This window comes from Malus sylvestris, chromosome 15, assembly GCF_916048215.2.
Source record: "Malus sylvestris chromosome 15, drMalSylv7.2, whole genome shotgun sequence".
Classification (NCBI taxonomy): domain Eukaryota; kingdom Viridiplantae; phylum Streptophyta; class Magnoliopsida; order Rosales; family Rosaceae; genus Malus; species Malus sylvestris.
The window spans coordinates 52,683,574-52,710,558 of record NC_062274.1 but is presented as its reverse complement, the minus strand read 5'-3'; the positions used below and the strand labels follow the sequence as shown (position 1 = coordinate 52,710,558).

At 40.1% G+C, this 26,985-nt stretch overlaps 1 protein-coding gene and 1 long non-coding RNA gene across 5 annotated transcripts; both read right to left on the bottom strand.

The window, feature by feature from the left end:
* Nucleotides 1-24,548, bottom strand: LOC126604763 (valine--tRNA ligase, mitochondrial 1-like). Of its 4 annotated transcripts, XM_050272071.1 has the most exons (21): nucleotides 24,264-24,548; nucleotides 8,542-8,616; nucleotides 8,360-8,416; nucleotides 7,187-7,362; nucleotides 7,030-7,102; nucleotides 6,860-6,925; nucleotides 6,692-6,775; nucleotides 6,352-6,429; nucleotides 6,154-6,237; nucleotides 5,954-6,033; nucleotides 5,519-5,576; nucleotides 5,137-5,439; nucleotides 4,864-5,031; nucleotides 4,222-4,421; nucleotides 2,904-3,303; nucleotides 2,197-2,448; nucleotides 1,599-2,099; nucleotides 1,247-1,338; nucleotides 1,025-1,124; nucleotides 715-866; nucleotides 1-597 (listed from the first exon to the last, which is right to left on the bottom strand). In XM_050272071.1, the coding sequence occupies exons 2-21, from the start codon at nucleotides 8,587-8,589 to the stop codon at nucleotides 444-446; spliced, it is 3,126 nt and encodes a 1,041-aa protein (XP_050128028.1). In that variant the 5' UTR covers nucleotides 8,590-8,616; nucleotides 24,264-24,548; the 3' UTR covers nucleotides 1-443. The 4 variants fall into 4 exon arrangements, with proteins under 4 accessions (XP_050128028.1, XP_050128027.1, XP_050128030.1 ...); XM_050272070.1 differs by lacking the exon at nucleotides 24,264-24,548 and having other exon boundaries at nucleotides 8,542-10,035; XM_050272073.1 differs by lacking the exon at nucleotides 24,264-24,548 and having other exon boundaries at nucleotides 7,187-7,353; nucleotides 8,542-10,035.
* An 822-nt stretch (nucleotides 24,549-25,370) lies between these two features.
* Nucleotides 25,371-26,263, bottom strand: LOC126605240 (uncharacterized). The gene is made up of 2 exons (XR_007616873.1): nucleotides 25,883-26,263; nucleotides 25,371-25,776 (listed from the first exon to the last, which is right to left on the bottom strand). It is a non-coding gene; the product is annotated as an uncharacterized LOC126605240 (long non-coding RNA).
* Nucleotides 26,264-26,985: the final 722 nt, after the last annotated feature.

The window sequence follows — 26,985 nt, the reverse complement described above, 5'->3', positions numbered from 1 at the left end:
TATAAAAAACTTCTCTCAAGCCTTTGCTAGTTTTTATTGCTCGACTACTTCTGTTACGATTATCAGTAAAGCATTATCCCAACTGAAGCCCCATTCAAGGAAGCAACACCGGAACTTAGCTCGATCGGCTCGTAAGCCAGCCCGACGACCTTACAAGGCCGACTCCGACGACCTTTCTTTCCAGCGATTACCAAGGGCTAGTTTAATTTGGAATATAACCTCGAAATGAGCTTCAAAAGATATACACGTCTCATAATTTGATACGAGCACGGAGTACTAAGGGTTTGTTTCGGATCTAGAATTGAATAACTCACGAGAATGAACGGCATGTTAAAGAAAGAAATGAAACATTTTTATCTGAGTTGAAGGTAGAAGATATGAGAGCGGGCGGATAATATTAATCGGGACTCCGCCTCAGAACGCGGTCGGGAACACACATTGGTCTAGTCTCCAAGGAGATTATTTCCATCCCTTTCCAAAGACATGATCTCCCCGTCCAAGGATTGAAGCTTGTCAGCATTAGCTTGTTGAATCTTCTCATTAGTCTTTTCATTGTAACCTGGAGAACTTATCATCAACCACAGCTTTTCCCGTTCCCTGTCATAAGTATAACAAGATTAAATTGATCACTTGTACGTATACTTTACGGGCTTTATACGATCAAAAACGAAGCAAACTTGAAACATAAGTAAGAAATATGAATAATGTGCTTACAGTGTGAGTCTTTCTATCTTCTCGCGGATCGTTTCAGGGTCTGCCTTTACCCTTGGAACGTTCAGAAAAACCAAAATGTTTTTATTTACAGTAGACTTCACGTATCCATCTGATTCGGTAGGGGTGGGAAAGCCATCTTCCTCATTCATTACCTGTAGGGATCAAAATGTTTATCATATCTAATACCTAAATCAACGAATGGAAAACCGTGTTTACTACTAAAGTATCATCAAACACTTGTTTTGCAGACAAGCCTCCGCAATAAATATGATCAATATGCACACTCGATTGCCTCCAAGGGAATACTTACCGTCAAAGATGACAAATGGGCCAGAGTTTCAATCTCCCGTTGATGGCTGCAGATTATCTTCCAATCCGAAATTGTTCTACAAATCACAATAGCTGATCGCCTGAAAGAAACAAGGGAAGAGAATGAGTAACTAGTTATATCCAGCTTACGACGTGACATATCAGAAGTTCAGAGTTATTAAGAAACAGGAAAGACGTCACGCACTGCACCAACAAGACGTACCTTTCATGACTTTCTTTTGCAAGTGAACGGAGAGATTGCACAATAGACTCTGTAAGGTTCATCTCAGATTCCACCTTTTCGTTTGTCCAGCACTGGACGAATAACATGATACAAAGGTAGTTACTACGCATACTAATTTCCGATCAACAGTCAAAGAAAAACACCATTCCTATGTGTAGTATTATAGTTGATGAAGCAGGCGACATCTAAGAAGAGCGATGAAACAAGTGAACGTTTTTGCAACCATTTGCCTCTATTTTGGGCTAGTTAGGATCACCAACATAGTTAAATTTAAAACAAAAAGGACGCGAGAAAAACTCGACAAAATAATGTCAATTATGACTAAACTAACCTCTATGATGGATGGATATTCGCATATCATAATTGACGTTTCTCTCTTGTGATCCCCTGAAGATGGAAGACGCTGCCACAGTTCTTCTGTGACAAATGGCATAAACGGATGAAGCAACCGTAGCCCATTGTCAAGACATAACCATAGAGTGTCTCGTGCACAGCCCCTTTCAGATGCAAACTTTGGATCGTTACCAGAAAAGTAGGGCTTGATAGCTTCAACAAAAACATCACACAACTGGTACTGCCACCAAGCATGCACTGCAGTGGCTGCATCTGATAATTCGTACGATTCCAGTGACAAAACAGTTTTGGATATGGCTTTGTTCAGTACCGAGAGTATCCATTGGCAACTAAATGGGAACGCATCTGGATTTACAGTTGAAGGCGGAACATAGTCATTCCCAAGTATGCTCAGAGAAAACCTTACTACATTCCACAATTTATTACACCAGTTTTTGTAGCCCTCCACCCTTTTGATATCCAGATTTATCTTATCATGCTGACAAGACAAGAAAACGAAATAGATGATTAGATCTACCGTCCATGCGAGACAAGAAGTACCTGACGAAAGTAGTAAGCAAGACAGAAGTCTAAACCTGAGCAGTGTAAGACACTAGAGCAAAGCGGAGAGCATCTGCGCCACATTCCATAATCCCCTTAGGAAAGTCCTTCTTTAGCCCTTCTTCCGAGACAGCTACTTCCTTGGCATCCAAATTTCCCTCTAAAAGCTTCTTCTGTAGACCTTCAAGTTCAACACCATTGATCACATCAAGTGGATCGATGACATTCCCCAAGGATTTTGACATTTTACGCCCATGTGCATCACGAATCATAGGGTGCAAATATACCTGCAGACCGAGAAACAGTACACTTGTCACTTCAGTAACTAAAACATAATGTAAAAGCTATCACAGAAAGATTTTAATAGCAGAATTATTTGCTTGTTTTCCTCTGTATCACAATCTCTCCATAAACGCAATAAACAAGGCACTAAACACCAAAAAAAAAAGACCGGTTTGGGGTTTGTAGCTTGTGGCATACAAGAAAAGCCTAAAAGTCACACAGCTAAAACACCTACTGGGGCATGCTGACAAGCTATGAGAAATATAGACGTGTAAAATTTGGAATCTCGTCACAACAGCGTGCTAAGAATCCTCAAAACTTCTTTTCGTTCAAGCTTTACCAAGTACAAAAATATTGTCTCCTTGAGTAGTATATGCAATAACATTCTAAAGTCAGGCAACTAGTAACTTATAACTTTGGCAATATGCAACACAAAATAGTATGAAAAAATTCTGCCCACCTTTGTAAAAGGTACATCGCCGCCCAATGTCATTCCAAGCATTACCATACGAGCAACCCAGAAAAAGAGGATATCGTGACCAGTTTCAAGAAGTGAAGTCGGATAAAAAGCCTTTAGGTCTTCTGTGTCCTCTGGCCAGCCCAACACAGACAATGGGAAGAGAGCAGAAGAAAACCAAGTGTCAAGGACATCAGGATCCTGAATCAATTGAAAGTTCCCCTCATATCTACCACTAGCCTGTGCTCGAGCCTCTTCCTCATTCCTTGCAACCACCCATCGATCATCAAGTACTCCAAAATCCTCCACTTTATCACCCTCATAAACAACATACCATGCCGGAACACGGTGACCCCACCACAGTTGCCTTGAGATGCACCAGTCACGAATGTTTTCAAGCCATCTGTGATAGTTATAGCAAAACTAAGTAAAAACTTTTATTTCTTTTCCTTCATAGGAAAGTAAACTGATAATATACAGAAAAAGAAGGAACACATAGAGATTAAGAGAACCAGCTATCCACATTAACAAAGAACTCTCAAACAAAGGGGTCTATAAAAAGGCTGGGAAAATATCAAAATAACAGCTAAAACAACCACCATGGTCGTCAGTGCTGACAGAAATATTGGTAGCCAATTTGATGGGTGTTTCGATATTAATAACACGTCAACAGAAATAATGGAAAGTTTATAAACACTGGAAAATTGAAATGAAACTTTAGGAAATGTTAAACACGACGACAATATAGGTGGTAGATATATAAATTTTATATCTAATATAATACACCTGATGACAAGTAGAATATAAACTAATCCTTTAAGTGTTATCAGTAATGTATGCTGAGCTTTATTTGTTCTGACATCCATCGTTTTTTCACTAAACGTGAACAATGTCACGGTACGGTTTGCCTAAAGGGTCTAGCCTTCTTCTTCCTTGCGAGGTATGCACCTATCTCCCGCTGACATTTTGGACCTTTTGTTCATTAACTTGTAGCTCTAATTAGGTTTGGGTGTTGGGAAGTTTACTCTGCTTACTCAATTACAAGGAATTCCAGAAGATATTTTGATCCGGGTACTCTATATTTTTGGAAAGGATTTGGCAATATCGGTGTTATTATGCCTAAACTCTGATTTTTATCTGAATCAGGGTGAAAATCTTCGCTCTCCAGGCTGATTTTTCCAATATTTAGGTGAAATAAGTGTGATATTTAGAACACTGACAACAAAGGACCAGCAAGGAGCAAAAACCAATCGCAAGTATTTTAAAATTCATTATGCAATACTGATACCAGAAACATTTTGAAGTATTTTCAAAAGATTACCTCTCCCATTCAGCAGTATATTGTCTTGGGATGATCTCAAGCTTCCTATTTTCACTATCTACGGCAGCATCGAGGGCTTGCTTTCCCATACCACTGCATTTGACATACCATTGAGGTTTTATCTTGGGTTCCACAACATCCTTGCTTCTAGAGCAAATACCAAGGCGCATCTCATTGTTCGTTGCTTCTTTAAAGAGGCCCTAAATGCCATGAAAAAACAGTCACCAAAACATCCATAACACCATAGAGAAAATGACGCAGAATCGCAAATAGACAGTACCCTCCATCATGTGGGACGAGTGTGCAACAACAAACTGGTGATGTTCATAAGTGATGCAATTACAAGTAAATTAAGTTAATTTCTGTGAAGTGTCTAGGATGACAGAAATGCAAAAAATTTCAATTTCGAACTGATTGCTTGAAAGAGTATCAATTGGAAAATAGTGCAAAACAATAAAAGGAGAGTTTCATTCAGTATCACAGATGCTACTTCTGGCAGCAACAATCTAGCTTAGGTGGTCGCCACCAATAACCAATACACTTATCTCTTCGTTAACATGTATCAGTCATGTAGATACTATGATGCAGTATGTTCGTAATCAATACAAGTTTCAAAGGAATGTAGTCATGTAAAATATATACCTTCTTCTTTAGTGCTTCAGTCACTGCCTCTCGGGCTTGGAAACGTGGCATTCCTGCAAATTCTCCACCCTCCTGATTTATTTTTCCTTCATCAGTAAAGATGTTAATGAACTCAATATTATGGCGCTTCCCGACATTAAAGTCATTAGGATCATGGGCTGGGGTAATCTGCAGGAGGCAAAGAGAGAGAGCATAAGGATCTTTACATCCCTGAAACATAAACCAGAAAAAAAATTTAATGCAATCACTTGGAACTTATATGTTAAACCTTACCTTCACAGCACCAGTACCGAACTCTGGATCAACGAGAATTTCATCACATATTATAGGAATCCTTCTTCCATTGAAAGGATGGATGGCATGTTTTCCATGAAGGTGTCTATACCTCTCGTCATTAGGATGTACAGCGATAGCAGTATCACCAAGGATAGTTTCCACTCTAGTGGTGGCCACCACAATCTCACCAAGTTCTTCCTCCAGAGGGTAAGCAAATGAAGTTAACACGCCAAATTCAACAGGGTTCTCATATCCAGGAACCCTCAGTAATGTCCTTTCTTGAATATCTATATAATCCACCTATACAGACCCAAAAAATTTCCATAAATATATGCTGCAAAAATAAGGAAAAATATGCAGGTAAAAGAAGAAGGCTGACCTCAATGTCAGATATTGCTGTAAGCAACCCACAATCCCAAGTGACTATGCGATTATCCCTGCAAACAAAACATACCAACAAAATCCAGAAAGCTTAGCAGCCAAAGTGAAGAAAAATTCAAAGACAAGAAGGTAATTTATAAACTTATAGATGTCGATGATTATATAAGTCAATCTGTGTACACTGTTGTCAAGTTTCAATCCTTATCCCAACTGACTAAATAAGTACTAGCATCCACCGTCACATTAATGTTAGACCTAAACAGCACACCAGTGGTACGTTCTCCTCTGAAATTAGCAAAACTTTTGTAACGGCTTATCCCTTACATTGTATTTATCAAGAAAGTTTAGATTCAGATTAGCATAGAGCTCTGAGCTGGAAAACACATAATAAACAAAGAAGTGCTCCCCCAATATTCTTCTATGCCCAGCATACCTGTAGAGAAGTCCTTGCTTATGAAGCCTTACAAAAGCCTCTGCCACAGCATTTGATCTTTTCTCATCCATCGTGAAGCACTAAAGTGTAGGAAAAAGAAAAACTAAGTCAAGAACAGAGAGAGATCTTCGTTTATTGAGACTGCCAATACTGTGTTTCAATCCAAAAGTCAAACCAAGCTTCAAACTCAAATCCTTTACCTCGCGGGACCAATCCAAAGAAGCTCCCAAGCGACGTAGCTGCTGTAAGATGGTGCTCCCATGTTTTTGTTTCCAATCCCAAACCTTTCACAACCAAGTTACCGAACCACAACATGAATAGGTATGAATGTATTCAGAAAATTTTAGAACAAAATTATTTAAGGGATCTATGTCCAGCTAGTTTCAATTCAAGCTTACCTCAGCCACAAATGCATCGCGACCTATATCATGTCTGGTAATTTTTTTCTCACTCATAAGCTTCTTTTCAACAACAACCTATAATACGCACTTGGAAGTCATGGCCAGCAAACGAATACATACGTAATGAAGATAAATCCAGATCAATGAAAACAAAGATTACATGCATATATATATGGCCAAGATATGATTAGGTTGATAATTCGTCGCTCATGGCTATAAGGAACTGCTCTAATAAGAAAGGACACATCCCCTACACCCAAAAAAGGCCAAATATACAGCAGATTCATATTTGTGGCACAATAAAACCATTTGCTAGTTAAGAGAAAAGGAACAAAACCTGTGTTGCTATCCCGGCATGGTCCATTCCAGGCAGCCACATGGCATTGTAACCGGACATTCTCCGCCAACGAATGATAGTGTCCTGCATATGACAAAATCACATCAATTTTCAATGAACACCCTTACCGATGAAGAGCACAAGTCAGGAATTTATGCAAAGAATGACCTCAATAGCAGCGGTGAGCGCATGGCCTATGTGAAGGGTACCAGTTACATTGGGTGGCGGCAAAACCTGCAATTTATGTGAAACCTGATTAATGTTCTCACTCTTTTTTCACTTTATCCATATCAATGCATACTCATGAACAAGTTAGTTTGGAGCAGTATGACACTCACAATCACAAATGGAGGTTTGGAGCTGTTAGATTCCGCTGAGAAGAACCCCATTTTCTCCCACCACTCATACCACCTGTATTAACTAGTATAAGAAATACGAAGAAACTACAAGTACAATTTATGGGAGAATTAATAGTGAAAATATGAGTACACTCACGACTTCTCTACAGCCTTCGGATAGTACCCTGTCGTCATTTGACTAGCCATCCTTTTCTTCTCGCCAAATGGAGTCCCTGGATCCTTTGCATTTTCATCTTCATCATCCCAAAGCCTTACATTCTTCTTTTTACTCGTCTTCGAAGTAGAAGCACATGCTTGTTGCTCCTGGATGATCTTATTTTTAAAATAAATATATAAACCCTTAGCAGTTCATCATGGCATTGTTATTCTATGTTTATGTAAAAAAAAAAAAAAATTGCATCTAAAACCAGTTTGCGTCTACAGACCCGGCCTCGTGCCCAAATTTGTTTAGTATGTCCTTTACAAATTTCAATTATGTATAGTTCCAACCACCAGGACCAAATTTGTAGTCATCACTGTTCTAAAAATTCCCGCCTAGCGCCGTCTAGGCCCTAGGCGCTGGGTCACCCCCCCCCCCCGATTAGTCCCTAAGCGTTTGAAAATTAAGAAAGCACGCTTAGACCTGCTTAGGCATCCGCCTAGGCACCAGCCTAGGTTGCGACTCTCACTTAGACAGAAAATCGATAACTTTGATTTTGCATTTTGATTTTTCAATAAAATGTAAGAAACTTGTTGAATACTTGGATGAACACTTATTATATGCTTGTTCCCCATGTTTTCAATATGTTCTAATACTTTATAATTTATATGTCATTTTATGTCGCAATTTATGTATCCTAATACAATTATGTGTGTTTTTTTAAGTATAAATAGGTACTTATTTATACAATATATAATAAATTTACTTAAATCCGCCTAGTCTGTCTAGGCCCCCACCTAGACCCCCCTAGCCGCCTATGCGCTAGGCTCTAGTCTGCCGGCCGACTAGCACCTAACGTTTTTTAGAACCTCGGTAGTCACACTCCATTCCGTTAGGTCCAAAGGCGACTACAACTCCCGACCTCAGCTTTCAGAACAACAGATTTTTGTACTGAAACCTCTACCCAAATTGCTTCCCCTTTGCAATTACACCGAGCAACAATTAATTTCTGGCCAAAGAACGACACGAACCAGAGTTTTTTTTTTTTTTTTTTTTCTTTTCCATAGCTTCTTTTTTATTTTCCAGCAGTGAATGATAATAAAATTAAAAAAAAAGGAACGTTGTTGAGAGTGTAAAAAGCCATAAGAAAATCACAAGAATCGCCATTACCTGAAGCTTGATAGCTTTCTCCAAAGCTTTTTTCTTCTTCAATTCCTTCTCTTTTGCCTGTCCAAAAAACAAAACAGAAAGAAAATACAATAACTTGTTCCGCAAACAACACTGTACCAATTTCAAGTATAAAAATCTCAGCCAAAATTGAAAAAAAAAAATCTGAGAAAGAAAGAACGAACCTTCGCTTCCTTTTTCTTTTTCTTTATCAAATCTGGCTCTTCCTCCATTGTGGAAGATATCAGCCGCACTGGAGACTATATTGAAGGCGTAAAGTTCGGAGCACGACGAGAAGCCGACGACCGCGAGCTTGGGATACACGGAGAGGGAGGAAACCGGTGGAGTGTGGATGAAGAAAGAGCCCTAACTTACGTCCCCTCCCAATTTATAGTGCCCAGGGTTTTAGGCTTGGACTTGGTCGTCAGTATCCTTTCCTTTATAGGATTTGATTTGATTAATTTGTTTTAACACATATATTTACACTCAGTACTATGGCCTAGTAGAGCCACTCCGCGTAGATAATATTTTTTGTTAAAAAAAAAACACATAACATTAGACAAAAAGGATTAAATAACTAAAACCCCAATTTTTTGTGGGATTTCAAATTAGTTTTTAACCTTTTCAAACATTTGAAAAAAAGTACCCAACGGAAAGATCGCTTCCGTTAAGTCTGGCATTCATGGCCAGATTTTTGTAGTGACAATGGACAAATCTCATAATTTCGGATTCCCGCTTATTAAATATGTTCCTATGGAGGCCAAAGTCCAAACCTCAAAATATGGAGGCCAAACCTCAAAATACTTCTTCGAAAACCTAACCTCTTTTTCGTCTGAACCTGCACTTACGGTTGTAACGTCGATGATTGCCGCCCTAAGATACTACCCCTTGCTCTTGGTCCCCAACGTCGATGATTGCCGCAACCCAATCACGACCGACCGAGAACTAGTACCGTACAACATTGCAGAAGGCAAAGCCTACACCAACGTTCGGTTACAAGTGCCTTTTCATAAGAGGTGTTGTGGCTCTAGCCACGGTTGGTTGGCTAGCGTAGAGAAAATCAACCAACATGGTCGTCCACGCTTTCGGAAGCCAACTGCCCATTCATCTCTCCTCCCTTGCGTGTCTCTACTCATCATGAGGCAGTATGAATATTATGTCCCAAAGGTCTTATCTGCCGATCCGCTACCAAAACGTTTGCACTGCCTCCGTGGTCCTGATCTTTTATATTCTGATGTTATATTTTACAAAAGACAACTCCAGTTAGTCGAGACTAGGGACTGGTTATGTCTCATATGACCCTTCACGGTCGCAGAATGTATAGTCACATGTAACTTATCAGCGTCTGTTCTATGCAAAGCTTGCCTGCCATGCATATCTTGTGGTTGTGGAATCAACCAAGGGTGACCTCTTGCAATGGCGTAGCCAGAAAACCTTGAAGGAGGGTCAATTTAAATTCGCCAAATCAAGCACTATTGAACCTTCTTAATACAACAACAACAACAACAACAAAGCCTTTTCCCACTAAGTGGGGTCGGCTATATGAATCCTAGAACGCCATTGCGCTCGGTTTTGTGTCATGTCCTCCGTTAGATCCAAGTACTCAAGTCTTTTCTTAGGGTCTCTTCCAAAGTTTTCCTAGGTCTTCCTCTACCCCTTCGGCCCTGAACCTCTGTCCCATAGTCACATTTTCGAACCGGAGCGCTAGTAGGCCTTCTTTGCACATGTCCAAACCACCGGAACCGATTTTCTCTCATATTTCCTTCAATTTTGGCTACTCCTCCTTTACCTCGGATATCCTCATTCCCAATCTTATCATTTCTCGTGTGCCCATACATCCCACGAAGCATCCTCATCTCCGCTACACCCATTTTGTGTACGTGTTGATGCTTCACCGCCCAACATTCTGTGCCATACAACATCGCTGGCCTTATTGCCTTCCTATAAAATTTCCCTTGAGCTTCAGTGGCCTACGACGGTCACCCAACACGCCGGATACACTCTTACACTTCATCCATCCAACTTGTATTCTATGGTTGAGATCTCCATCTAATTACCCGTGTCTCTTGCCTCAATCTATGCTCAATGACTCTCTCCCAGAGCTTCATTGTATGACTCATTAGCTTAATACCCCTATAGTTCATGCAATTTTGTACATCGCCCTTATTCTTGTAGATAGGCACCAAAGTGCTCGTTTGCCACTCATTTGGCATCTTCTTCGTTTTCAAAATCCTATTGAAAAGATCAGTGAGCCATGTTATACCTGTCTCTCCCAAAACTTTCCACACTTCGATTGGTATATCGTCTGGGCCTACTGCTTTTCTATGCTTCATCTTCTTCAAAGCTACAACCACTTTTTCCTTCCGGATTCTACGATAAAAAGAGTAGTTTCTACACTCTTTTGAGTTACTCAACTCCCCTAAAGAAGCATTCCTTTCATGTACTTCATTGAAAAGATTATGAAAATAACCTTTCCATCTGTCTTTAACCGCGTTCTCTGTAGCAAGAACCTTTCCATCCTCATCCTTTGATGCACCTCACTTGGTTTAGGTCTCTTGTCTTCTTTTCCCTTGCTCTAGCTAGTTTATAGATATCCAACTCTCCTTCTTTGGTATCTAGTCGCTTATACATATCGTCATAAGCCGCTAACTTAGCTTCTCTCACAGCTTTCTTCGCCTCTTGCTTCGCTTTTCTATACCTTTCACCATTTTCATCGATCCTATCCTTGTATAAGGCTTTACAACATTCCTTTTTAGCCTTCACCTTTGTTTGTACCTCCTCATTCCACCACCAAGATTCCTTTTGGTGTGGGGCAAAGCCCTTGGACTCTCCTAAAACCTCTTTTGCTACTTTTCGGATACAACTAGTCATAGAATCCCACATTTGGTTAGCTTCCCCCTCTCTATCCCACACACACTGGGTGATTATTTTCTCTTTGAAAATGACTTGTTTTTCTTCTTTTAGATTCCACCATCTAGTCCTTGGGCACTTCCAAGTCTTGTTCTTTTTTCTCACTCTTTTGATATGTACATCCATCACCAACAAGCGATGTTGATTAGCCACGCTCTCTCCTGGTATAACTTTGCAATCCTTACAAGTTATACGATCCCCTTTCCTCATTAGAAGAAAATCTATTTGTGTTTTTGACGACCCACTCTTGTAGGTGATCACATGTTCTTCTCTCTTCTTAAAGAAGGTGTTGGCTAAGAAGAGATCATATAAAAAGGTCGTACCCAGTGCACAAGGCTCCCACTTTACGCAGGGTCTGGAAGAGATGAATGTCGGCTAGCCTTACCCCCATCTATCTTGGATTTTGCAATGGCATAAGAAGAGATCATATGCCATTGCAAAATCCAAGATAGCTTCCCCATCCTCGTTTCTCTCCCCAAAACCATGGCCACCATGAAAACCTCTATAGTTGCATGTCTCCCTGCCCACGTGTCCATTTAAATCTCCTCCTATAAATAACTTCTCCGTCTGAGCAATTCCTTGCACCAAGTCTCCGAGGTCTTCCCAAAATTTCTCCTTCGAACTCGTATCCAACCCTACTTGAGGTGCGTACGCACTAATCACATTGATAAGTTCTTGTCCTATTACAATCTTGATTGCCATGATTCTATCTCCTACCCTCTTGACATCTACAACATCTTGTGTCAAGATCTTGTCCACGATGATGCCAACACCGTTTCTCGTTCTATTTGTGCCCGAATACCATAGTTTAAACCCTGAGTTTTCTAGATCCTTTGCCTTACGCCCAACCCACTTAGTTTCTTGTAGGCACATAATATTTATCCTTCTCCTCACCATAACTTCTAATACTTCCATAGATTTTCCCGTCAAGGTTCCTATATTCCACGTATCACAAAAAATTTGTTTGAGGAAATTTATGAATTTTAGATTGGCAATGACCGTTTTGTAAGTATGCTCTACCTACCTGAACTCGAACATTAGGATTGTAATCCGAAATTGAAATTCGTAACCCCGGGTATGTGGGAATTTCTGACAAGTTGATTTCCTCACAATTACGTTTTGGAGCACCACCAGTTGATTAGTCTCTTGATATTAAAGATGACAATTGGTTTGTGATTTTCTTTTAAAATATCTTTCCATAACTCTATAACAACAACAACAACAACAAAAATAAAGCCTTTTCCCACTAAGTGGGGTCAGTTATATGAATCCTAGAACGCCATTGCGCTCGGTTCTGTGTCATGTCCTCCGTTAGATCCAAGTACTCTAAGTCTTTTCTTAGGATCTCTTCCAAAGTTTTCCTAGGTCTTCCTCTACCCCTTCGGCCCTGAATCTCTATCCCGTATTCACATCCTTGAACTAGAGCATCAATAGGCCTTTTCTGCACATGTCCAAACCCATTTTGTGTACGTGTTGATGCTTCACCGTCCAACATTCTATGCCATACAACATCGCCGGCCTTATTGTCGTCCTATAAAATTTTCCCTTGAGCTTTAGTGGCCTACGACGGTCACACAACACGCCGGATGCACTCTTCCACTTCATCCATCCAGCTTGTATTCTATGGTTGAGATCTCCATCTAATTCTCCGTTCTTTTGCAAGATAGATCCTTGGTAGCGAAAATGGTCGCTCATTGGTATTCCTGATCTCCGCAAAAAGGTAAGGACTTAAGGATTGTTGATGCACAAAATCAGTGAGGACTTTGGTACAACAGAAAGTATTAAGTTTGTGAGCTTCGCTAGATTGCTCTGGTCATTAGTGTGGATAAGTATGTAAATGGATGGAGACAGGAAAGCAAACATAAGATGTACGTGGTTCACCCAAATTGGCTACGTCCACGGAGTAGAGGAGTTCTAATTAATTGTGAAGGGTTTACATAAGTACATAGGTTCAAGCTCTCCTTTAGTGAGTACAAGTGAATGATTTAATACAAATGACATTAGGAAATATTATGAGAGAATGATCTCGTAATCACGAAACTTCTAAATACCGAAGTGTGGTATCGTCTTCACTTGCCTTATCTGTTTCATAGGTAGATGTGGTATCTTCTCTAGAAGTACTCTTCCTCCATCTAGGGGTGGTATCTTTAACTGGTGGAGATGCACAAGGTAATGTATCAATTTCACTTAAAGCTTACTTGTAGTTTCAGGCTTGGTCAAACGCGATACAAACCATGTAGTAGGAGTCCCCCAAGTCGCCGAGCTAGGGGATTTGCTGAAAGAGGTGACAGACAAGGTAAGCAATCAGAGCTCCAAGCAATCAGTCCCAAATCAGAAGTTTGATTTCGAGTTTCGGCTGATTGTTCTCATTCTCCCTATCTTGTAGGCAGCATGAAGGATAAAGAGAAAAAAAAGAGAATAGATGATATGAGATACTTTTGCTTTTGAAGAAGTAACTTTCCACATGCTTATTCTTGAACTGGGCTGGAGGGTTTTCTGGTTTCTTCCAGAGTATAAGGCCAACTGAAGAATTTGAGGGTCAAAACAAGTCCATCAAATCTAGAGTACGTTCGACCCTGCTGATACGGGATACTTTTGCTGTTGACAAAGTAATGGATGTATCGGCACGTGTTCTGTTACGCTTGTCTCCACATGCTTCCTTGTATCCTTCTCACTTTCCCTATCGGTTCCTCAAGCAGATGTGGTATCTTATCTGGAAGCATAAGATGTTGAAGATGAGTACTCGAGAGCAATGCTAGGTAAGTAATCAGGTAAGGGGTTTCAGGCAGTCAGTTCCTGACTGGAAGCTTGATTCCAAGTGCTGACTGATTGCTATCTTTCTCCTTGTCTTGCAGGTAAGAACAAGGCCAAAGGAAAATATAGGGAAAAAGCATGATATGGGATACTCTTGCTTTTAACCCTGATGATATGAGATACTCTTGCTCTGGTGTAGCTTGTTTGCAGAGGTATTATCGGGGGAAAAGAAAGCTGAGTATTTCGAGAGGCTTCGTTGGGAGTGCCCTCTCAGATATGAGGAAGGGTTGAGCATTTTTGCAGGTCTGCCTGTCCGTTGAGGATGAAGATCGACATATATAGGAGTCTCCCTAACAACTAGTAATGCTATTCCTTTACCCTGCTTGGTCATATCACGGTAGTGGGAGCTGCTAGTTTCATGTGTGTCAGAGCACTTTGAAAAAGTAGTATGTGGTATATGGAAAGCCAATGTTGCGTGTGAAGATTACAGACAAGCTTTATCCAAGGAGATATAGCTCTCGAAGTTGAGAAAGCGGTGCCTCTTCGATTTTCGAACAAGCAATCATGTCGGGGATCTGGCTCTCGAGATTCGGAGAACGGTGCCTTTTCGATTTTTGAGAGAGCAATCATGTTGGGAGTCTAGCTCTCGAGATTCGGAGAACGGTGTCTTTTCAATTTTTGATAAAGTAATCATGTTGGGAGTCTGGCTCTCGAGATTCGGAGGACGATGCCTTTTCGATTTTGGAGCAAGCAATCTTGTTGGGAGTGTTTTCTTGAGGGAGTCTGGTTCTCGAGATTCGGAGGACGGTGCTTCTTCGATTTTTGAGCAAGCAATCTTGTTTGGAGTGTTTTCTCGAATGTGAGTAAATGTTGGGCATGTTTGCTAGTCTACCTGGCCACGGAGCACAAAGGTTGACACACAGGGACTTTCCAATTATCCAACAGTGGTGCTGTTCCTTTACCCTTGTCGGTAATAATATGATAGCTAGACCTTCAAAATTTATGTGTCTAAACTTTGTTAGTGTTATTTCTTTACTATTCTTTTACCCTTTTTGGTCATATCGATGTAGTGGGAGCTGCAAGCTTCACGTGTCTAAACTTTGTCAAAGATCTTTGGCAAAGTTATCTGCGGTATCCATGAGCTGATGATGCGTGTGAAAAGTGGATGATTGAACAGTAAGATTCACGTGCTTCTACTTCACCAGAAATCTTCAACATAATGCCCGTAATTTCAGCAAAGCTGAGTGCATGTGACAGGTGCTGACAAGGCTGAAAAAAACAGGTGTCTCTTCGATTTCTGAGATCGGCCCTCGTGGTCTCTAAGCAGCCTAGCTTTTGAGAAAGCAAGCCTCTTCGATTTCTGAGATCGGCCTTCGTGGTCTTTGAGCCCAGCTTTTGAGAAAGCAAACGCCTCTTCGATTTTGGAAGCTCTATCAAGTGTAGATTTTTATAGAGGCTGGCATTAAGTTCCAAAGCACACTTGAATCTTCACCAGTAGAAGCTCCCTTCTTGCACTTCTAAGATCTTGATTTTTCCGACCTCTTCTCTCTTCAACACCTTTGAAAATGTCTAGCCCCTCCGACCACGTTTCGACTTGAACCTTGTTGAAGAGGCAACCACGCCTTCTCCAGACAACATATAGCGCCCGTCCTTCTTATCCCCTACTGGTCCTCTTACCGTTGGGGATTCCGTAATGAAGAATGATATGACCGCTGCGGTGGTGGCCAGGAACCTTATCACTTCCAAAGATAACAGACTACTTTCCAAACGGTCTGATGAGTTGGCTGTTAAGGATTCTCTGGCTCTGAGTGTTCAGTGTGCAGGTTCTATGCCTAATATGGCCCAACGCCTATTTGCTCGAACCCGCCAAGTTGAATCATTGGCGGCTGAAGTGATGAGTCTCAAACAGAAGATTAGAGAGCTCAAGCATGAGAATAAACAGTTACACCGGCTCGCACATAACTATGCTACAAACACGAAGAAGGAGCTTGACCAGATGAAGGAATCTGATGGTCAGGTTTTACTTGATCATCAGCGGTTTGTGGGTTTGTTCCAAAGGCATTTATTGCCTTTGTCTTTTGGGGCTGTACCGCATAATGAAGCTCCAAATGATCAACCTCTGATGCCTCCTCCTTTTAGGGTTCTGTCCAGTGCTGAGGCTCCGAATGATTCCCCTCTGGTGCCTTCTCTTTCTGGGGCTCTACCGACTGCTGAGACTTCTCCTAAGCAACCTTCGTGAAGGCTCCATCATGTATATGTACATATTTGTAACTTATCGGAGATATCAATAAATAAGCTTTGCTTCATTTCCAACGTATTGTGTTAAATACACCAAAGCCTTCTTCACTGAGTGGGGTCGGCTATATGAATCTTAGAATGCCATTGTGCTCGGTCCTGTGTCATGTCCCCCGTTAGATCCAAATACTCTAAGTCTTTTCTTAGAGTCTCTTCCAAAGTTTCCTAGGTCTTCCTCTACCCCTTCGGCCCTGAACCTCTGTCCCGTAGTCGCATCTTCTAACCGGAGCGTCAGTAGGCCTTCTTTGCACATGTCCAAACCACCGTAACCGATTTTCTCTCAACTTTCCAACAATTTCGGCTACTCATACTTTACCTCGGATATCCTCATTCCTAATCTTATCCTTTCTCGTGTGCCCACACATCCAACGAAGCATCCTCATCTTCGCTACACCCATTTTGTGTACGTGTTAATGCTTCATCGCCCAACATTCTGTGCCATACAGCATCGCCGGCCTTATTACCGTCCTATAAAATTTTCCCTTGAGCTTCAGTGGCATACGGCGGTCACACAACACGCCGGATGCACTCTTCCACTTCATCCATCAAACTTGTATTCTATGGTTGAGATCTCCATCTAATTATCCGTTCTTTTGCAAGATAGATCATAAGTAGCGAAAACGATCGCTCTTTGGTATTTTCTGATCTCCGATCCTCACCCCTAACTCATTTTGGCCTCCATTTGTATTGAACTTGCACTCCATATATTTTGTCTTTGATCGGCTTAGGCGAAGACCTTTAGATTCCAACACTTCTCTCCAAAGGTTAAGCTTCGTATTTACCCCTTCCTGAGTTTCATCTATCAACACTATATCGTCTACGAAAAGCATACACCAAGGAATATCATCTTGAATATGTCCTGTTAACTCATCCATTACCAACGCAAAAAGGTAAGGACTTAAGGATGAGCCTTGATGTAATCATACAGTTATGGGGAAGCTTTCGGTTTGTCCTTCATGAGTTCTTACGGCAGTCTTTGCTCCTTCATACATATCCTTTATAGCTTGGATATATGCTACTCATACTCATTTCTTCTCTAAAATCCTCCAAAGAATGTCTCTTTGGACCCTATCATACGCTTTTTCCAAATCTATAAAGACCATGTGTAAATCCTTTTTCCCATCTCTATATCTTTCCATCAATCTTCGTAAGAGATAGATTGCCTCCATGGTTGAGCGCCCTGGCATGAACCCGAATTGGTTGTCTGAAACCCGTGTCTCTTGCCTCAATCTATGCTCAACGACTCTCTCCCAGAGCTTCATTGTATGACTTATTAGCTTAATACCCCTATAGTTCATGCAATTTTGTACGTCGCCCTTATTCTTGTAGATAGACACTAAAGTGCTCTTTCGTCACTCATTTGGCATCTTCTTCGTTTTCAAAATCCTATTGAAAAGGTCAGTGAACCATGCTATACCTGTCTCTCCCAAAACTTTCCACACTTCGATCGGTATATCGTCTGGGCCCACTGCTTTTCTGTGCTTCATCTTCTTTAAAGCTACAACCACTTCTCTCTTATTCGACGATAAAAAAAGTAGTTTCTACACTTTTCTGAGTTAGACAACTCCCTTAAAGAAGTACTCATTTCATGTCCTTCATTGAAAAGATTATGAAAATAACCTCTCAATCTGTCTTTGACCGCGTTCTCTGTAGCAAGAACATTTCCATCCTCATCCTTGATGCACCTTACTTGGTTTAGGTCTCTTGTCTTCTTTTCCCTTGCTCTAGCTAGTTTATAAATATCTAACTCTCCTTGTGAAGCTTAGAATTGTATATCTTTCACTTATCATTCTGCTGCAATGGCAGCATTGTTTTATACATCTTTACAAACACGCATGCATTAAAACAAATAAAATAAAAAGGTGGTGTCCTTGCTGCCCATGATGCAGCAATACAGATGCAGAAACACAGATCTAGAAATCATGTGCATCTGTCAGCAATACAGATAGGAAAACACAGAAGTAGGAATCCTGTGCAGTTTAGCTGTCAAGGAATGTTGTATCCATGTGCAATATTCCTTCTGTACAGGTTGCAATCATCAATGGAATTCTTTTGCCTCTGACAGGTTTACTCAACACTCCCCCTCAAGTTGGAATGGATGTTGATTATTCCTAACTTGCAGAGCAAAGTCGTAAACTGATGTAAGCTCAGTGGCTTTGTGAAGATGTCGGCTGGTTGTTTCATGGTTGAAATGTGAGATGTCCTGATCATACCACTTTGAACCCTTTCTCGTACAAGGTGACAGTCAATTTCTATGTGTTTGGTTCTTTCGTGAAATACCAGATTCGAAACGATGTGAAGTGCTGCTTGATTATCGCAATACAACTTGACTAGATGTTTATGTTTGATACCCAAGTCTTGTAAAACATATTTCAGCTAAGTGACTTCACAACAAGTTGCTGCCATTGAGCGATATTCCGCCTCTGCACTAGAGCGTGACATAGTGTTTTGTTTCTTGCTTTTCCAGGAGATCAAGGATTCTCCAAGAAATACACAGTATCCAGTGGTAGAACGTCGTGTGTCACGACATCTGGCCCAATCCGCATCACAAAAAGCATTCAGTTCGATTGGACTTCTTGCAGAGAGAAAAATACCTCGCCCTGGTGTATGCTTAACGTATCGTAAGACTCGGTGGGCTGCCTCCAAGTGTGGAGTTCGAGGCTTCTCCATAAATTGACTAAGAATGTGGACAACATAGACCAAATCAGGGCGCGTGATTGTCAGGTAGATTAGTCTCCCAACAAGCCGTCGATAAGAAGAAGGATCAATAATGCATTGTCCTTCGTCCTTTCTGAGTGATAAGTTTTGCTCCATAGGAGATATGGCTAGTTTTGCGCCAAGGTAACCTGCATCCTCAAGTATTTCAAAGGCATATTTTCGTTGTGAGAGAGTGATCCCCTTGCTAGAGCGAGCAATTTCGATGCCCAAAAAATATTTTAGTTGGCCAAGGTCTTTCAACTTGAATTGCTTCGTAAGGAAAGACTTGGTATCCTCAATTGCTTGTATGTTATTTCCTGCCAGGATAATATCATCAACATAGACAAGGGGAGCAGTGAATTTACCATCATGGTTTCGGACGAACAATGAATAATCTGCCTTGGATTGTTAATAACCGGCTTTGCTAAGAGCATAAGAGAGTTTGATAAACCATTGACGAGAGGCTTGCTTAAGCCCATACAAAGATTTATGAAGTTTACAAACTCGTGTCTCCCCCTTTCGTCCGAAACCATGGGGCAAGGACATGTAGACATCTTCTACAAGGTCACCATGAAGGAAGGCGTTGTGAACATCAAGTTGGTGAAGGTGCCATTGTTGGACTGCGGCAACGGCAAGAAGTAGGCGGACTGTAGTCAGTTTTGCAACCGGAGCAAAAGTCTCGCGATAGTCTAAGCCTTCAATTTGGCTATAACCTTTGGCAACCAAGCGTGCTTTATACTGCTCAACGGACCCATCAGATCGAAATTTGATTTTGTAGACCCACTTACATCTAACCGACTTCTTTCCAGGGGCCAACGGTTGAAGAGACCACGTCCTATTCGCAGCAAGGGCTGCCAATTCTTCTTCCATGGCTAAACGCCATTGAGGGTCGCGTATAGCCTGTGAGAATGAACTGGGTTCTATGGCAGCTGAAATGGAAGTGGTGAAAGAATTCCATTGATGATTGCAACCTATACAGAAGGAATATTGCACATGGATACAACATTCCTTGACAGCTAGACTGCACATGATTCCTACATCTGTGTTTTCCTATCTGTATTGCTGACAGCTGCACATGATTTCTAGATATGTGTTTCTGCATCTGTATTGCTGCATCATGGGCAGCAAGGACACCACCTTTTTATTTTATTTGTTTTAATGCATGCGTGTATGTAAAGATGTATAAAACAATGCTGCCATTGCAGCAAAATGATAAGTGAAAGATATACAATTCTAAGCTTCACATGGTATCAAAGCTGAACCTCTTTGATAACCTGATAACCTAAAATCCTTGGCGTTCAAACACACCAAGAAGTTATAGCATTCCACTCCTCGCCGACATGGCAACTGACTCTTCCGGCAAACACACCAAATACAAAGATCCCAGTGATCCTCTCTACCTTCATCACTCCGATCAGCCTGGAGCGATTCTCGTCACACAACCATTGAATGACGAAAATTACCCCACTTGGAGCCGAGCCATGACCATGGCCCTCAATGCCAAGAACAAAGAAGGATTCATCAAAGGAGCCATTAAAAGGCCTGAGTCGACGTCCACAATTGAATACCAACAGTGGACTCGTTGCAACAACCTCGTGAAATCCTGGCTGCTCAACTTTGTCTCAAAAGATATTGGAGTGTCATCTACAACAATGTTGCAGCTGATATTTTGATCAGGTTGAAAAATTTCCCCATCCGGGCATGGGGCCAAAGATGGCCCTTAGCCTTACAATCCTTGAACCCTTCCAAATAATGTGCCGTAAAAAGGTTAACTAAGAAAAATTTAATGAATGGCAGTTACTTTTTTAGTAGATTCTAGTTCTTAAGAATTCATGAGAATTTTCAAGAGAAGTTTGATAGCAGGCAGTTGGTTCTTTTTCGGGCTCTGTGTCTGTGCAGCACGTCTTTCTTTTGTGGTAGCCAAAACTCATGTTTTTGGAGGATTATACATTACGCGTGTGCTAGTTGTGGCCTTTAGTAATAGTGGTACAAACAAAAGTTAATTGCATTTTGTCTTCAAGTTTTATTTGTTTAGCAAGACACGTTTCAGCTTCTTTTAGAGTGTTGAATTTCATGAATGTTTTGAACTTTTAGGGCACGTTATATTGCGTGGGGAAGGAAACGACTAACATACAAAGTTATATTAGTTAATTGAAACCCTATAAATTTGAATGAAAAAATAAAATAAAACACTGTTATTATAAACAGAAAAACTTGTTTATGCAGCCTTTTTTTTTCCCTTTCATTGTTTCCTGACAATTTTGGTGGAAAGTCTTTAGCTTTTGTACACGTCAGAATTTTAAAATTAATCAAATTCTAAATTAGATTTTCCATTTTTACTTGACAAACTCATTTATCCATGGGGTGTTTACCAAGAGGGGTTGGAGGGGAAGAACGAAATTGCACTCTTCCCAAAGCATGTGCTTTCCAACTTACTAGCATTTGGGAAATCAGAAAACAGGTGGGGTCCAACCAATATCAGTAATTGTCTAATTAACAAAAAAATTGAAGTTATACCATAAAATTAATATTTAAAATATTGTACATCTATATAATCCGTAATTAAGTTGAGAAATTATGATGATGATTGTGCAACGCATTTTGACCAACATATATGCATATGGTATGATTTTCTTTATTTAGTCTGCATTCTAAACAAATTTGTACGTCCGTTTCTTTCTTATAAGCGCTTTTGCTAGACGTGATTTTTTATGTTCATTTTGGCTCAAGATGAATTAAACCATCCTAATAAAGTGTAGGTTACCAAAACAATTCCAATGCCACTGAGTCCGAAAAAAAAAATTCTTCTCTAAATTATTTAGAACTGACGAAAAAGAAATACAATTCTTAAAAAATATGTGGCTTTACAAAAAGATTATCAATCCTCGATTTAACTCTATCCCATTCAGCATGGTGGAAAAGAATTTGGCCCTTAGCCTTACAATCTTCGAAACCTTCCGAGTAATAAGTTCTTGAGCTTCAACTCAAACCGTTCTGTTATATACGTAACCAAAATGTCCGCTCCCGCCAATTACATTTGTTCAAAACTTATCTCTGCATCCTTCCAATTCTTGCTTCTGTTTCAATGGCGGACGATGTTACGGCAACTTTCGTCGACGACGTAATGCAAGTCCTCATCGTACCTCCATCAAGGGTGATGGAAGCATGTGAGCTTTACCGAAATATTTTTAACGCTCGTCTGGTTCGATTTGTCAATTTTGAGATTTCGAAGAGTGCTTTTGCTGAGGTTCAACTCGGAGCCAGCGTGTTTGGCATCACCGATTTTCTATGAGTAGTTTTGATTTGATCATATTCTTGCAAATTTTTTACTAAATTCTTGATTGATTCATGCATATTCAACATCAATTCCCAAGTTTTTCATTGCGTCTATCCGTCAGACGTGAATGCTTTCCTAAAACAAATAAAATCAACGTCCAATGGTTAGACGCGTCTATTCGTGCTGATTTAACATTTAATATTTTTTCTTTTAGGAAAGCATTCACGTCCGACGAATAGACGCGGTGAAAAACTTGGGAATTGATGTTGAATCTGCCCGAATCAATCAAGAATTTAGTCAAAAATTTGCAAGAATATGTTCAAATCAAAACAACAAAAACTACTCACGGAAAATCAATGACGACAAACACGCTGGTTCTGAGTTGAACCTCAACGAAAGCACTATTCGGAATCTCGAAATTGACAAATCGAACTAGACGAGCGTTAAAAATATTTCGGTAAAGCTCACATGCTTCCATCACCCTTAACGAAGGTACAATGAGGACTTGCATTACGTCATCGACGAAAGTTGCCAAAACATCGTCCGCCATTGAAACATAAGCAAGAATTCGAAGGTTGCAGAGATAGAAGTTTTGAACAAATATACTTGTCGGGAGCAGATGTTTTGGTTCATTGGTTACATATATAACAGAACAGATGTTTTGGTTCATTGGTTACATATATAACAGAACGGTTTGAGTTAGTTGCACTTGCACATGGCGATGGGGATGGGAATTTGTTAGTCTGTTAGTGCACATGGGGAAATCGCCAGAGTCATGGATTTCGGATGTAATTAGTCTGATAATTCAACTTCTAAGTAATTTTCTTAGTGGATAAATTGATAGCTTAATAGTTTTACATTGAGAAAAAAGTTTTTGCTTGTATCGATGATAAAGTTATAACGCTACGTTTTCAAAATATAAAAATTATTTGTGAACTTGTAGCTTGAGATTTTGTTTTTTACCATCAAATTATGAATAAAAAAGAAATTGATTAGTCTGATGCACCTTAATCTAAACCACATAAGAAACTAACAAATTTATGCTATTGTGAAGCGAATTTTTAGTTTTATAGAGATGACTTTCAAGTTTCAAGTAGCAAAATGGGATCAAAATTGAATTTCAAGGATAAGTGAAGCGAACTTTGAGTTTCAGAAGTAAAATGATGACCTTTTAGTAACAAGGAGTAAGGTGAGATTAAAATTGAGTTTCAAGAAGTGTAGCTAAAAGTAAGCCATACTTTTACTTTTAGGATGTGTGATTTTTTGCTCGAAAACCTTCGGGGAAAAAAACACATTGTTCCATTTATAATGGACATAGATCCTCTTTGGATTTTGTCCTGATTTAGAGGCCAAGCAATTTGAACATTCAAATTGAATCTAATGGTCCATATTAACTCGTTAACTAGATCACCTCATACAAAACAGAGCTTCAATTTCTCATTCATTCAAACCAAGGGTTTGGATTTTTTGATCCTTGGACTTCAAACAGTAAAATCCGGATAGGATCCAAATTCCATTATAATGACAAGAAAGTCAAATAAAATCAACGTAATTATATTGTGTGGACAAGTTTTAGGAGGAAAAAGGCTTAGGGTTTTAAGGGTTTCCGATTTGGGCTTACGGCCCCAACCAATTCGGCCTAAGGGCGTTTAGAATTAAATATGAATAAAAATAAAACAAAACTAGAAAGAAAGGAGCTTGGGCTTAGGCCTGACGGGCTTAAGGCCTGACGGGCTTAAGGCCCGTGTGTTAAACGGCCCGCAGGCCTTTAATTAAAGGTTTAAAGCTTGGGTCTCGAAAGGGCTTGGGCTTGGGTGAAGGCCCAAGGCCCTGGTTTACAACATGGCCTGAAAGGCCTGTCTCGACGGGGAAGATGCCGGAGTTTCCCCAGCTCCGGCCGGCTGCACAACCCGACCCTAGACTCCGACCTAGGTGCCAAAATGTAATTTACAGTGAGGAGAAGAGTTTTTGTACCTTCAAACCGTCGTGAGGTGACCGGAAATCACCTCGAAAACCACGGGTCCGTCGAGAGGGTTTTGGGTGTCCTGAAGCCCACGGAGTCGACGGAGAGAGAGAGAAGAACAGTCCTCGATGGTGGTGGCAGGGTTGTCGACGTCGAGGAGGGTGTGTGTATGGGTGTGGGTTCACGGGGAAGTGATAGGGAGGCTTAGCGAGAGAGTGAAATCTGAGAGAGAAAGTTTGAGAGTGAAAGAGAGAGAAAGAACTGAAAATGAGAGAGGGAGAGGTGAGAAAGAGAACTCGGGGAGAGCAGAGAGGAGAGAGGCCGGGGGACAAAAAACAAAGTGGGCCCCACGTGGCTCGCCAACCAATCCCATAAAATATCGATGATATCGGAAACATCAGTAGTTCAAAAACACGAAAATTTCGATAGAAATATCGAGATATTATCGATATTGATAAAAATTGAATAAAAACCACGGAAATTATAAGGAAAACTTGGAAATTTTTATTGAAACTTTGCAAGATGTTTATTTAGTCAATTATCTATTAGTTTATCACAAAAAATTGGAAGGAAATGCATTGCATGATAGATATAACCGATGTAAGTTGATTATATAGCGAGCTGGCAAATATTGTGAGTGTAGAAAATATGTAGTAATTAATGAAAGAAGTTTAAACACACCATAATCATTTATATATAATGAATTAGTACAATATTTTACACTTTATACGTTGCATGGCAAGATACATGAGTAACTTAGTAATGTCTAAAATATCGATGATATCGGAAATATCGGTAGTCCAAAAATATAAAAATTTCGATGAAAATATCAGTATATTATAGATATTTTAGACCATGATAAAAACTAACCATCATTGCCCACACAATGTTGCGGGATTGGAAAAATAATATTACTGGAAAAGTAAAATTACTTAATGTGTATGTACATGTACATACTATTTACATGCAAAAGTGTTGGTAAACAGTCCTACTGAAAACCTCATGAAATTTGCAGATAATCAACTAACTTTGTCCAACCAGAATAAAAAAAGTTTCCGAACAAATTATCATTTCCAAACCATCAGAAAATTTAAATAACCATAATTCATGCATCGTGCTAATAATAATACGAAATCAATAACTATGAACAGATTCAAATTCTTAAACATAACAACAATATCTAATCCAACACACAAAAAAACAAAAACTCAAGAAATGCACATATCCATGCAATGCAGCAATCAGACTCCCATGCTACAAATACACGGCCTCCAGCCAGATATTTTTGAGGATCTCATCATAACTTTTATAAACACATGTCTATATATGTCTAGGATTTTACCCAACTGCAACATCTCGCCTTTTCAGAATTCTAAATTATTAAGCTCCTGTTTCCTTCTCCATTTGAAGGATTAACCCCATTATCTTGCGCTTTACGACAGATAAAATCAGTGCAACAGAATCGTTTCAGCACTTAACCACCACATTAATCGATCTGCAGAATGTGGCCATACCCAGGGAGTGCTAATTGGCCGGAAAACACAGAGATTCCGATTAGCTTTAAAACTCAACCATCGCACACCAAATTCACAACCTAAGCTAATTTGAGGGTGTAGAGTAAGAATATCACCTTCGCCGGACCCAAAAAAGGTCGGAAAGGCCTGAAACCGGTCGGGGAAAACTCAGATCTTCGTCGGAAAACCCCACCGCGAGCTGGGTTTATGGAACTCCTCTGTCTAGGGGCAGATTCGAGCATGCAAAACTCGAATGTTGTGTTGGGACTCCCCTGAGTCGAATAGATGTGGTTGCAGGGCCGGCCGCCACCGGAAAACTTATGAAAGTCGCCGGGAATGTCGAACCCAAACTGGGTTCGAGGGTTCGGGTGCGGATTAAGACTGATGGAAGGTATGGTTGTGTTGGTTTGGAGAAGGAGATGAAATTGATGATTTTTGGGTTTCTCGTTCAAACGGTCATGAGTGCAACGCGGCAGCGAGAGGGAAGAGGGAAGAGGGAAGAGAGAAGAGAGGAGGAAAAAAAAAACTGTATATATATTTTCTCAGACAGTGGCAGAAACGTAATAAAGCAAAATTAGTTGGGACAAAATAGGAAGCCTACTGTGTTTATGAACAGTGAATCAGTTACATTATGTTTGGACGATGAAATTTAAGATTACTAAATAATTTTATAATGACGGATTTTATTATCTAAAATTTGTAAATTTTCTTGTTTGATTAACATAAAAGAACAATGGAATTGATAATGAAATTTATTAATTTTAAACTCTTAATAATAGAAATTGAGAAAAGACACTTATTTACATGAAATTTAAACTTGAGAATTGGAGGCCCCAAATTCCAAGTTTATTTTCACGTGGAAATCCTAAATTCCTACGTTTATAAATCCAAACAAAGGAATTGGTGCATGTTAATTTATAAATTCTGCATTTTATCTAAATTCTAAATTTATTTCCTACGTCCAAACGTACCATTAGTAATAAGACTCAGATTAGTAATAATTAATATTAAATTAAATGTTATAATACTTGGAAGTAATAAATATATACATACGTACCAGACATGCGGGCTCCTGAAAATGGACGCAAAGCCATGCTCAATCGTCCGCCCGGTCTTCCAACTCCAATGGGTAACCCTCATCGAGAGCGACCTCCAGACCATCAAACAACTCAAAATATTTGTGGAGGTCACTCTTCCACTACTTGTACCGATTCGAGAA

Excerpts from the sequence above, each read along its gene's own strand:
- LOC126604763 (XM_050272071.1), bottom strand. The coding sequence starts at position 8,589 with ATGGAGGAAGAGCCAGATTTGATAAAGAAAAAGAAAAAGGAAGCGAAG. Across the intron at positions 867-1,024 it reads CCCATTTGTCATCTTTGACG|GTAATGAATGAGGAAGATGG; the intron begins GTAAGTATTCCC and ends TGATCCCTACAG. Across the intron at positions 598-714 it reads AAGATAGAAAGACTCACACT|GGAACGGGAAAAGCTGTGGT; the intron begins GTAAGCACATTA and ends TACTTATGACAG.